At 35.6% G+C, this 9,938-nt stretch overlaps 1 protein-coding gene across 1 annotated transcript; it reads left to right on the forward strand.

Annotated features, from left to right (window-relative positions):
* The first annotated feature begins 2,131 nt into the window (after positions 1–2,131).
* Positions 2,132–9,379, forward strand: LOC137026659 (apoptosis-associated speck-like protein containing a CARD). The gene is made up of 5 exons (XM_067394068.1): positions 2,132–2,145; positions 4,407–4,497; positions 4,588–4,851; positions 5,936–6,013; positions 6,323–9,379. The coding sequence occupies exons 2-5, from the start codon at positions 4,452–4,454 to the stop codon at positions 6,571–6,573; spliced, it is 639 nt and encodes a 212-aa protein (XP_067250169.1). The 5' UTR covers positions 2,132–2,145; positions 4,407–4,451; the 3' UTR covers positions 6,574–9,379.
* The last annotated feature ends 559 nt before the right edge of the window (positions 9,380–9,938 follow it).

Consider the following 9,938-nt stretch of genomic DNA (forward strand, 5'->3'; position numbering starts at 1 on the left):
TCATTTATTCACACATTTACTAGTAGTTTCTACATGGTGAATCTGGCCAATGTTACATATGCAATACGAGAGCAGCTGACGTGCATCAAAATGCTTCACGAAAAATAAAGCACAGATGATGAACGAACGACAAGGAAGCACAAAAAAATGAACGTACAGTACACAAGAGTAAATATAAAGCGATCGTTGTTAGTCACAAACAGCACAGCCGCTCCAGACAATCAAACCCAGTGTTAATCACATGAGAAGCGGGTTCAAAGCAGCCTCCGCATCTGTTTTCAAGCCTTCCCTCTTAGCTCTCTCCACTGCTGGAAAGCTTTTAACGTGGGTCCTAAAACACTTGCCCAGTCATAAACCTTCATTCCAGTGATATTCTTTTGAGCTGTTTTGTATTGTGTCCCATCTCTCATTCTGCAGTTTTTTTTTCCTTATTTTCAAATCTCCCTCTTGCTCGTTCTCTTTCCTTGACCGTCATACGCCCCTTAATGCTGATTGGTTACACGTTTGTTGTTGGACTTGGCGCAAATAACTTCCAAACAGTCTTGTTGAAATTCTACTGAGCGCACCTAATAGCCTATTTCAAGAAATTGTGCATTTTCAAATGTTTTAACTAGGGCTGTCAGTACAATGATTATTTTGTTAATCATCATTTAGAATATATTGATGCATGTTGTTTGCTGTTCTTTTTAAATTGTTACAAATCAGTTCAACAGCACAAGTTTCGATCACATTCACAAATGCACATTATTGTAGAAAAAACACACCAGTGATTGATTAGATTTTTATTTTCAAAGTAATAGCCTACTCTTAAATTTGTTGAAATCACTGCATGTAAAAGAAAAAAAACTTTACAAAAATAAGGATGAATAATTCACAGGTAAGTTATATATATATATATATATATATATATATAGAAACCAAATTAATAACATTAGGCCTAAACGATTCCTTATCCTGTGGCTCCATCTAGTGGGCAACGTTAATATCACAGCCTTCTTTCAGTTTAAATGACAGATAGTTTATAGAAGGAGTTATACAACCAAAAATGCTCAGGATGAGAAAACACAATTTTAAACACATTATATATATATATATATATATATATATATATATATACATGTTAAAAATTGAGCATATATATATATATATATATGTTAAAAATGTATTCAATGTAATTAAATCTATTTCAAATATATATATCGCTCTTATCGGGCGATAAAAAAAATATCCGACAAATATCTGTTGCTTTGTCCGACAAGCCGTGGCGCTGTCACGCCAAACACAGTGATAATTGCATCACGGAGCAAAGAGGATACTGACAACACGTCGACAGACAAGACAGAGCAGGTTACTTATGATATTTAACAAAGTCCCAGCTTTAAAACTGTGTAGTTTTTTAAGAAATTCAAACAATAAAACCCGTTTTCTTTAATGTGTCGTTACCATGGTCGTGACAGATTGCTGTAGCGCCTCAGCTCAAGAGGCTCGTAAACCGATCATCTCTTACTACGAGTCCATTTATAGCATCAAATAACCATGAATGAACATGAGAATCAATGTTGTTTCAAAGATGTCAATATACAAAATATAATATACAAAAGTTTAACTCCACCGAGGTTAATCTTCTAACTCCTATCTGCTTTGTCGGACAAAATGGCGGATTACTTTTAGTCATTTGCTGCGTCCCAATTCGCCTACTTATACTACGCCCTAAAAGTATGTACTCTTTCTGTGAACAAAAAGTACTTACTTTTGAGTGTGTAGCAAAAGAGTAGACAAGCTTTGGGACATACTATCACGTCATACAATTGCTCTTTGCTCTCTGTCGCATCCAGTCACCGTAAACTGCCCTGTCAATCATCTTACATCCTCAACATTTCATTTAGCTAATTTCCTACCCTATCGGAGAGAAATGCAGCACGTTGATCTGCAGTCGCGGGTCTTTCATGTGGAGAACTCTCCTCATATTAATGCATAATGATGCATTTAAAAGTTAATGGCCAATCAGATCTTTATAAAAGTCCACATTGGTATTTGCAGATGAAAAATAACACATATGACATTAAATAAATATACGGTCTTTGTCAGGTGACGTCACACTCGTGAAAACCGAAGTGCATTATGGGCGTCGCCGCCATTTGTGAGGTATGCAAACAATCTCTGTATCAGTGCAGAGTTGTTTCTTCTTTGGCTTCTTTTCATTGTAAAAATTGCACACTTTTGTTGTGTGAAAAGCTGCAATAATATGTCCCACGATAAAAAATGTCAAAAACTTTACTACGAGATTAGATTTAGTCGGTTTCCTACTTGAAAAAAAGGCTGTGCTGAGAGACTTGGGTAAAGTTGGTTTTATATTCGCACATTCGGACTTCTGATAAATTCAGACGTTCCAATAAATGTGCAATAAATTAATGTTTGCGAATTTTAAGCAGCGACATGATATTGACAACCAACGATTGTCAACTTGCAACATTTTTCACAGTCGATCAAAATAGGCAAGTATTGTTTTAATGGCATGTTTACTTGTGAATGTCCACTGAATGTCCAATGTAGTGTGATTAACAAGGCTATTGAATATTGATGTCCGAATATAAAACCAACTTTACACAAGTCTCTCAGGCCACGTTGAGTTGTTGACACTGACAGCGGCAAAAGCGACGCGTGCGCTTTTCACTTGTAAAACTCAAGGGTGTATGGGTAATGTAGTCTCTGCTCTCGGTGGGACGAATTAGGAAGCGTGCATTGTGAAGGGCGTTCTGAAAAGCGGCAGCGCAGGCAAAGGATTAAAACCTCTATTAAAACAGATGTCCAAGTGAGCGTACCGGTACGCTAAAAGCACGTTCTGGGCGCACGGGGAGGTGGCGGTACGCTCAAGAGCTATATTTGGAAGTGGCGGTACTGAGTACCGGTGCGTACCGGCCCACTATAATAAAATACACTATTAAATTCTACATACATCTCTGATGATGCCTTGTTTATTGGAAAAAAATGTTTATTGTGTTATACATCGGAATGTACTTAATGCAATAAAGAAAAATATGCATGAAAAAAGGGGTAGTATTAGTTCAAAATTCTTCCTGATCACAACACTAAACCATCCTTAATCATGCACTTGTTATATAGTTAACACGACATCATCATCATTATCGTTACTACTGTGTTATCGCAGTCCTTCGTTCAGAATATGAATAAATCCTGCAGCCATTAAGGAAATGTCTGTGGGCTTCGAGGGATTTATAGTTTTTAAATTGTTCACTATGCGTTTATACCATAAACAAGATAGTTATACAAGATAATATACAAGAATTATATACAAGATAATATTTAAGTATGATGATTTAGGTAGCAATGCGGAGTCAGTAGCACTCCAACTTACTGCAGTCAGTTCGTACAGATCTATGTTATGAATGGATGAAAATTTCTCCAAATAACGGTCCCTGGCATCTTTGGTGAGTTTATCGCGATATGACATTTTAACTTTTTTCTTGTGCTTCTTCATTTTTGCGAGTTATTTGCTTGTTATCTCAACTGGTGTAATCTCTTTCATTCTCATAGTAAGCAGGGGATACCACAAATATGGCGCCGCGGTGACGTCACACACAACAAAATCACGTGTCTGACAAAGACCGATTAGTCACTCAAACAACCTCTCAGCGTCGATCGTGCATATTCACCATGTTTTGTAGTTTTTAACACTTTTTACTCGTGTTTGTAGTTCTGAACTGAATCCTCATACAACGCGCAATGGGTTGTGGGCAATATTAGCCTCTATAGTGTGCACGGATCCACACTTCGAAAATCTACCGGAAATAGTAGACCATCCGGGGACTTTTGGCATACTCTTTTTAACACACTATGCAACATACTATGCTTTGGGACACACTTTTTTTAATCTCACATACTATTTAGGATGGATAGTATGGACATTGGGACGCAGGGACAATTTAGGTATCTCACATATTCTGAATGTCTTCGGCAGAATTCAAATGAGCCATTTTAATCTAGATTAAAAAAATTAATCTATGCCCACCTCTAATATATATATATATATATATATATATATATATATATATATATATATATATATATATATATATATATATATATATATTTGAAATAGATTTAGGCTAATTACATTAAATTTTTAACATGAAATAAACTTCATTATTACGCACTATTGCCACTTGTAAAGCAATAACAAATACATCTAATGCAAATGTAACAATACAAAAATTCTCTGACTCTAATTAGTGACACAAATCTGTGTATGCCACTGTGTTCACCCGCATAATTCTCACGCAAAGTTTGCACATTGTTTTTGTGATATCCACTGGCTCGACTTCATTGTTTAAAATGAAAATATTTTCAATATTGCAACGTGGCATTTTTCTTCACCCTATCACCAGCTGATCCCAAAATGATGCAATATTCACCTTATATGGTTAGCCTTTATGTCTCCTGCACCGGAAACTTCAGCACAAAGGAACAAAATCGAAAGTAGGAAGTTGATTTGGTATCACAAAGAGTAAAATAGCCTAAAGTAGACCTAGCTGTGGGTTTGATTTTATATTTTCATTCATTTCCAAGTGGTCCTTATGGCTGTGCATGATATCCTCCTAGAGTGTTTGGATGAACTGGACTCTAAGGAAATGGATTTATTTAAATGGCACTTAACTCAAGGCATAGACGACTTCAAAATTCCCAAAAGTCGATTGGAGAATAAATTAAGTTTTGAGGTCGTGGGATGTATGATTGAAAATTATCTTTCTGATGGTGCTGGGAAACTCACTCTGCTCGTTTTGGAAAAGATGAAGATGATGGATCTTGCAAAAAAGCTGCGAAAGAATCTAGGTAAATTACATATAATAAATATAGTAGCTATAGGCTACTTAGAAAACACATGGTTTAGGTATGTGCCAAGATCAGTTATCGAAATACAATTTGGTGTTTTAATTTAGCTGCATTTTAAATTTAGCTTTAATTTAATTTAATGCATAAAGACATGGTCATGGAAGACATTTCACTCTCCTGTTAGGGGGCGAGAAAAAAAAACTCTTTTTGTACCTGCATCAGCAAATTATTCGCTGAAATTTTACGTAAGCAAGTTTAAGTTTGCTTGTTACTCGTTTATTTACTATATTTAGTAATTCACTTTATTTTGTTATCACGGGATATGACGATCACGACTTGTGAATCATCATTGCATCATTTTGGGATCAACTGGTGATAGCCTAAAGAAAAATGACACTTTGCAATATTGAAAATATTTCCATTTTAAACAATGAAGGCGAGCCAGCTGATATCACACAAACAATGTGCAAACTTTGCATGAGAATTATGCGGGTGAAGAAGTCTCAAACTCCAGTCAATTATTTAGGCTACTACAGAAAATGAAAGTAAAAAGTTTTTGTCACGCTGCATAAACGGCGCATATAGCTATTCTCTTAGAGATTATGAGAGATGAATCTAATTAATATTCTTAATATTTTTCTTGTGGCTCATAGTGAGAAAAGAATTCGTGAATCGAGAAGAATTTCGTGTTTAACAAGTTTTTTTTTTTTTTTAAAGAGGAGCATGCTATCTATATCTTTTATTGTCCTCACTGCGTGTCGGTTATGCGATATGATATTGCGGGGCAAATAAATTGCAATATTAATTTAATAAAAGTATCATAATAATAATAATTTAATAGCCTTGCGTGCCCGTCCGCTATAGGCCTACGCCACCGTGAGGGATAAACTGCGTTCAACTGCGTTTTCAGTGTATTTAATGTCAATAAATCTAAAATATATAAATTGTATCTATATTCTTCCATTTCTGTAATAATCTCAGTGAATAAACAAGGAATTGTCTTCTGCTATTTTCCTAATTATTTGCATACAAAGTATTCTAAATGTGCATCCTGTAAGTAAAAATATTTGCCGCCTCCACCCAGGTCATAGTATGGATACCCTGCAGTCCAAACATAATACTGAAGCTGGAACATCTCAGAAACAAGAGAGATGCAAATCAGGTAAAAATAAATAACAAATAAATTCATAAGAAAGAAAGTGTGTGTGTGTGTGTGTATGTATGTGTGTGTGTGTGTGTATGTGTATGTGTGTGTGTGTGTGTTATAATCTTTGATCGTGCTTGGTAGTAGGGGTTGAACAACATCAGATTTTTTTTTTTTTGTCGATTAGTCGGTGCAACCCCTACTTGGTAGTGAGCGATATTTATGACATTAAAAAAAATCTTAAAAATTGTGTGTTTTTGTTCAATGTAATACTATACATTTCTCCTAGTTTGCAGTGTCTATTTATGTTTTACTGTGTCCATATAGGTGCTGAGTTTGTGGACAAGCACAGGACAAAGTTGATCAGTAGGGTCTCACTGGTGAAGCCCATTGCAGATGACATGAAACCTCTGATTGGCGATGAAAAATACCAAATCATCTTAAAATCAGATACAACTCATGAACAAATGAGAAAGCTTCTGGACTTTTTGACCGTAGATAGACTGAAAGAGGAACTTTACCAAAGTCTTAAAAAACATGAGAAATTTCTTGTTGAAGATTTGGAGCATTCTGGGTAGATGGGTTTCATTTGGCTTACTGGCTGCATTCCACTCCAAATTGTTATGCCCTTCACTTGCTAACTTCCCTCTGTCTTGTGGACTCAGATGTGCGTCATTGCTTACGTTGCACGAGTGCACTACTACTGCATATAAGATTTAAAGGAACACTCCACTTTTTTTTGAAAATAGGCTCATTTTCCAGCTCCCCTAGAGTATTTTTCCTATTTAAACCTTGACTCTTCTGTAGTTACATTGTGTACTAAGACCGACGGAAAATGAAAAGTTGTGATTTTCTAGGCCGATATGGCTAGGAACTATACTCTCATTCTGGCGTAATGATCAGGAACTTCACTGCCGTACCATGGCTGCAGCAGGCGCACCAATATTATGCAGTGTCTCTCACAAATGTCTCCATGGTTGCAAGGCATGCTCCCTGTGCAAGCAGGGGGTCACAGGCGGAGCGTAATATCATTGCGCCTGCTGCACCCATGGTACGGCGGCAAAGTTCCTTGATTATTACACCGGAATGAGAGTATAACCTTTCATTTTCCGTCGGTCTTAGTTCACAATGTAACTACAGAAAAGTCAAGGTTTTAAATAGGAAAAATAACGAAACTCTTTGGTCATTTTTTTTGGAGCGAGATGCTAACGGTCTAATCAGATTCAATGAACTATGCTAAGCTATACTAAAAGTGAATTCAAAAACGGTAAAACTCAATTGTTTAACTCTAGGGGAGCTGGAAAATGAGCCTATTTTCAAAAAAAGTGGAGTGTTCCTTTAAATGAAACGCACTAAGCCCTTGATCACTTGGAATTCACTATGGAGTTGATTTATTATTTAAACCCCTTTTGTACTTATGAATTTGTTTTATGCAACATTCTATATGCTTATAAATTGTTGGAAAAAATATATAAAATCCTATAGGTATATGAACTGTTGAAGAAAAATAAAATTACACTAATGAAACAAAATATCAATAGTATAAACTTTGACTGTGAATATAAAGTAGCTACAATTATTATGCGATGGAATCTCAACATAATATATTATACACTATTATGCGATTAATTCCCAAAATAATCAATGTATCATACACTTCAGTTAAGCGTGATCTACTGTGACGTCACAATCAAGTTGAAGTGTGGGATATAGAGCTGCTTGAAGCGAACATCAGAGTAGACTAGCTCCCTCGGTCAAAATCAAGCAGGCGAAGGTCTGTCCATATAAATTTCCCTCATCCACTTCACGAAGTGGAACGCACTTAAAAATGGCGGCAGGGATTCCCCCGAGGGGAAGTGCTTAGGGAAGTTTGTGAGTGCGTGTCTAAAAGTGGAGTGGAACACAGCCATTATCATTCCAGGTATACAGTAAAACAAAACCTGTTTGCACTGCAAATTACAGACAGGACAATCAGTTTTGGAAAGTAATAATTATAATAATGATAATAATAATAATACAGGATGACAGAAATGCAGAAATAGCTTGACATGTGACAAAACTACTTTTATCCTATGTTACTTACATGTTACTGACCTACAGTTATACTTATCACTGAGTTCTAAGGATCTGAATAGTCTGGATTTTGGATGAAAAATTGGATGGCCTTTAACTTTTTAAATACTGAAAAAACTTGTGATGGTCAGAGCTCAAGTAAAAATCAGATTGAGCTTGCTCTTAATTTTTCCGAATATTAAGCAGGTAGTAAGGTATTTGGGTGTTTATTTTGATACCAATTCAACCAATCAAATATTTCCAAGGTGAGGTGGTGTTTTTTTTTTTTAAATTGATACAGAAAAGCTTATTCATACTTGTATTTCTTCCAGTCTTGATTATTGTAATGCTTTGTTTTCTTTGAACCATTGTACTTTATCACATTTACAATTAGTGCAGAATGCATGCAGCCTGATATACAAAGTTATTTCATCATATTACACCTGTTTTAGCTTCTTTACATTGGTTACCTGTTTATTAAAGGATTGATTTTTAAGGTTTTATTTCACCTATGTATTTAGCTGAGCATCTGAGACCTTACGAAACAGGGAGATGAGCTTCTTTTAACAAACTTCTGGCTGTTCCAAGATACATCAGTCAAGAAACTCTAGATGGCACAGGCTGATGGGTCCTTAATGCAAGCTGATGATAATTACAGCATTAACTACTGGCGCAAGCTGATTGGTCCATGTCACATCTGCAGCCAATGAGCTTGATGCTCACACATTTAAATGGCTGGTTACATTCACCATAGCAGTTTGCAGCACGCTTCAGAGTTCCTCTAAAACCCTCCACCTTCCCCAGCTCCGCCTGTATAGATCTGGGTTATTGATATGCTATTTGTGCAGCAGCACTATGCCTTACTCGCAGCAGCGTATCGGTGTATGTATTGGCAGTAGCAATTTCCTGTACTTGCTCTTCAACAGCAGCAATAATCTACAACAACAGCAATAATCTACAGCAGCAGCATAGCAGATCTATTCCGCCCAGACTAAATACATTAACGTTGTCATATCCATTACCATGCTAAAAATCTTCTGAGAGTTGTTGATTGAACTCTATATAAAACTAAAGGAGCATTTGCAGTGAGGGCTCCAAACTATGGAATAGTTTTCCAGTGGACATTCGATCATCTGAATGTGTGTCTGTTTTTAAATGTCATTTGAAAACTTAAATGTGCTTTTAGTATTTTGGGATGTCTTTTGTGTATTTGGGTTTTGATATATTATATTTTGCTTCTTTATACATAATGTGTAGCTCTTCATGAATGTATTTTAATGACTGTGTTTTTATATTGTATGTTAAAAGTACTATATAAATAAAATTTTACTTACCTGAAATGCACTCCTGCCTTCCTTGTAACATGCTGCCATTGTTTGCTTGTCCTTCTTTGATCATTTCTGACCAGGACTAAACCTTTTCACTCATTACTGATTTCAAGAGTTTCACATATCCCTGAGTTCTTGATGGTGGCATTTGATCATTCTGAGTTTTTCCATTATCAAGAATTTTATTATTTGAATTATAAGAATTTTACCAATAACTCCACACATGCTCATAAACACATTTATTGGGTGTTCTTCCAATCAAGACACTTTAAGTGGTTGATTTTGTGTCTTGTTTCCAGAACTGGTATTAAAAAAATCAATCCACCACAAATGGTTATAAACAATACATTCTGAAATTTAATGGAGAGACAAACAACAGTGTTCACATAGCCAAGAGAGAACAATTTCTCCATTAATCTCCTGTTAGATTATATTATTTCTATATGATGTAATGTATATACACATTGCATCATAAAGAATAGATAGAATAACAAATCTATATACAGTTGCAAGAAAATGTTTGTGAACCCCAGATTGCAGAAAATGTGAATAATTTTAACAAA

Source organism: Chanodichthys erythropterus, chromosome 9 (assembly GCF_024489055.1).
Source record: "Chanodichthys erythropterus isolate Z2021 chromosome 9, ASM2448905v1, whole genome shotgun sequence".
NCBI lineage: Eukaryota > Metazoa > Chordata > Actinopteri > Cypriniformes > Xenocyprididae > Chanodichthys > Chanodichthys erythropterus.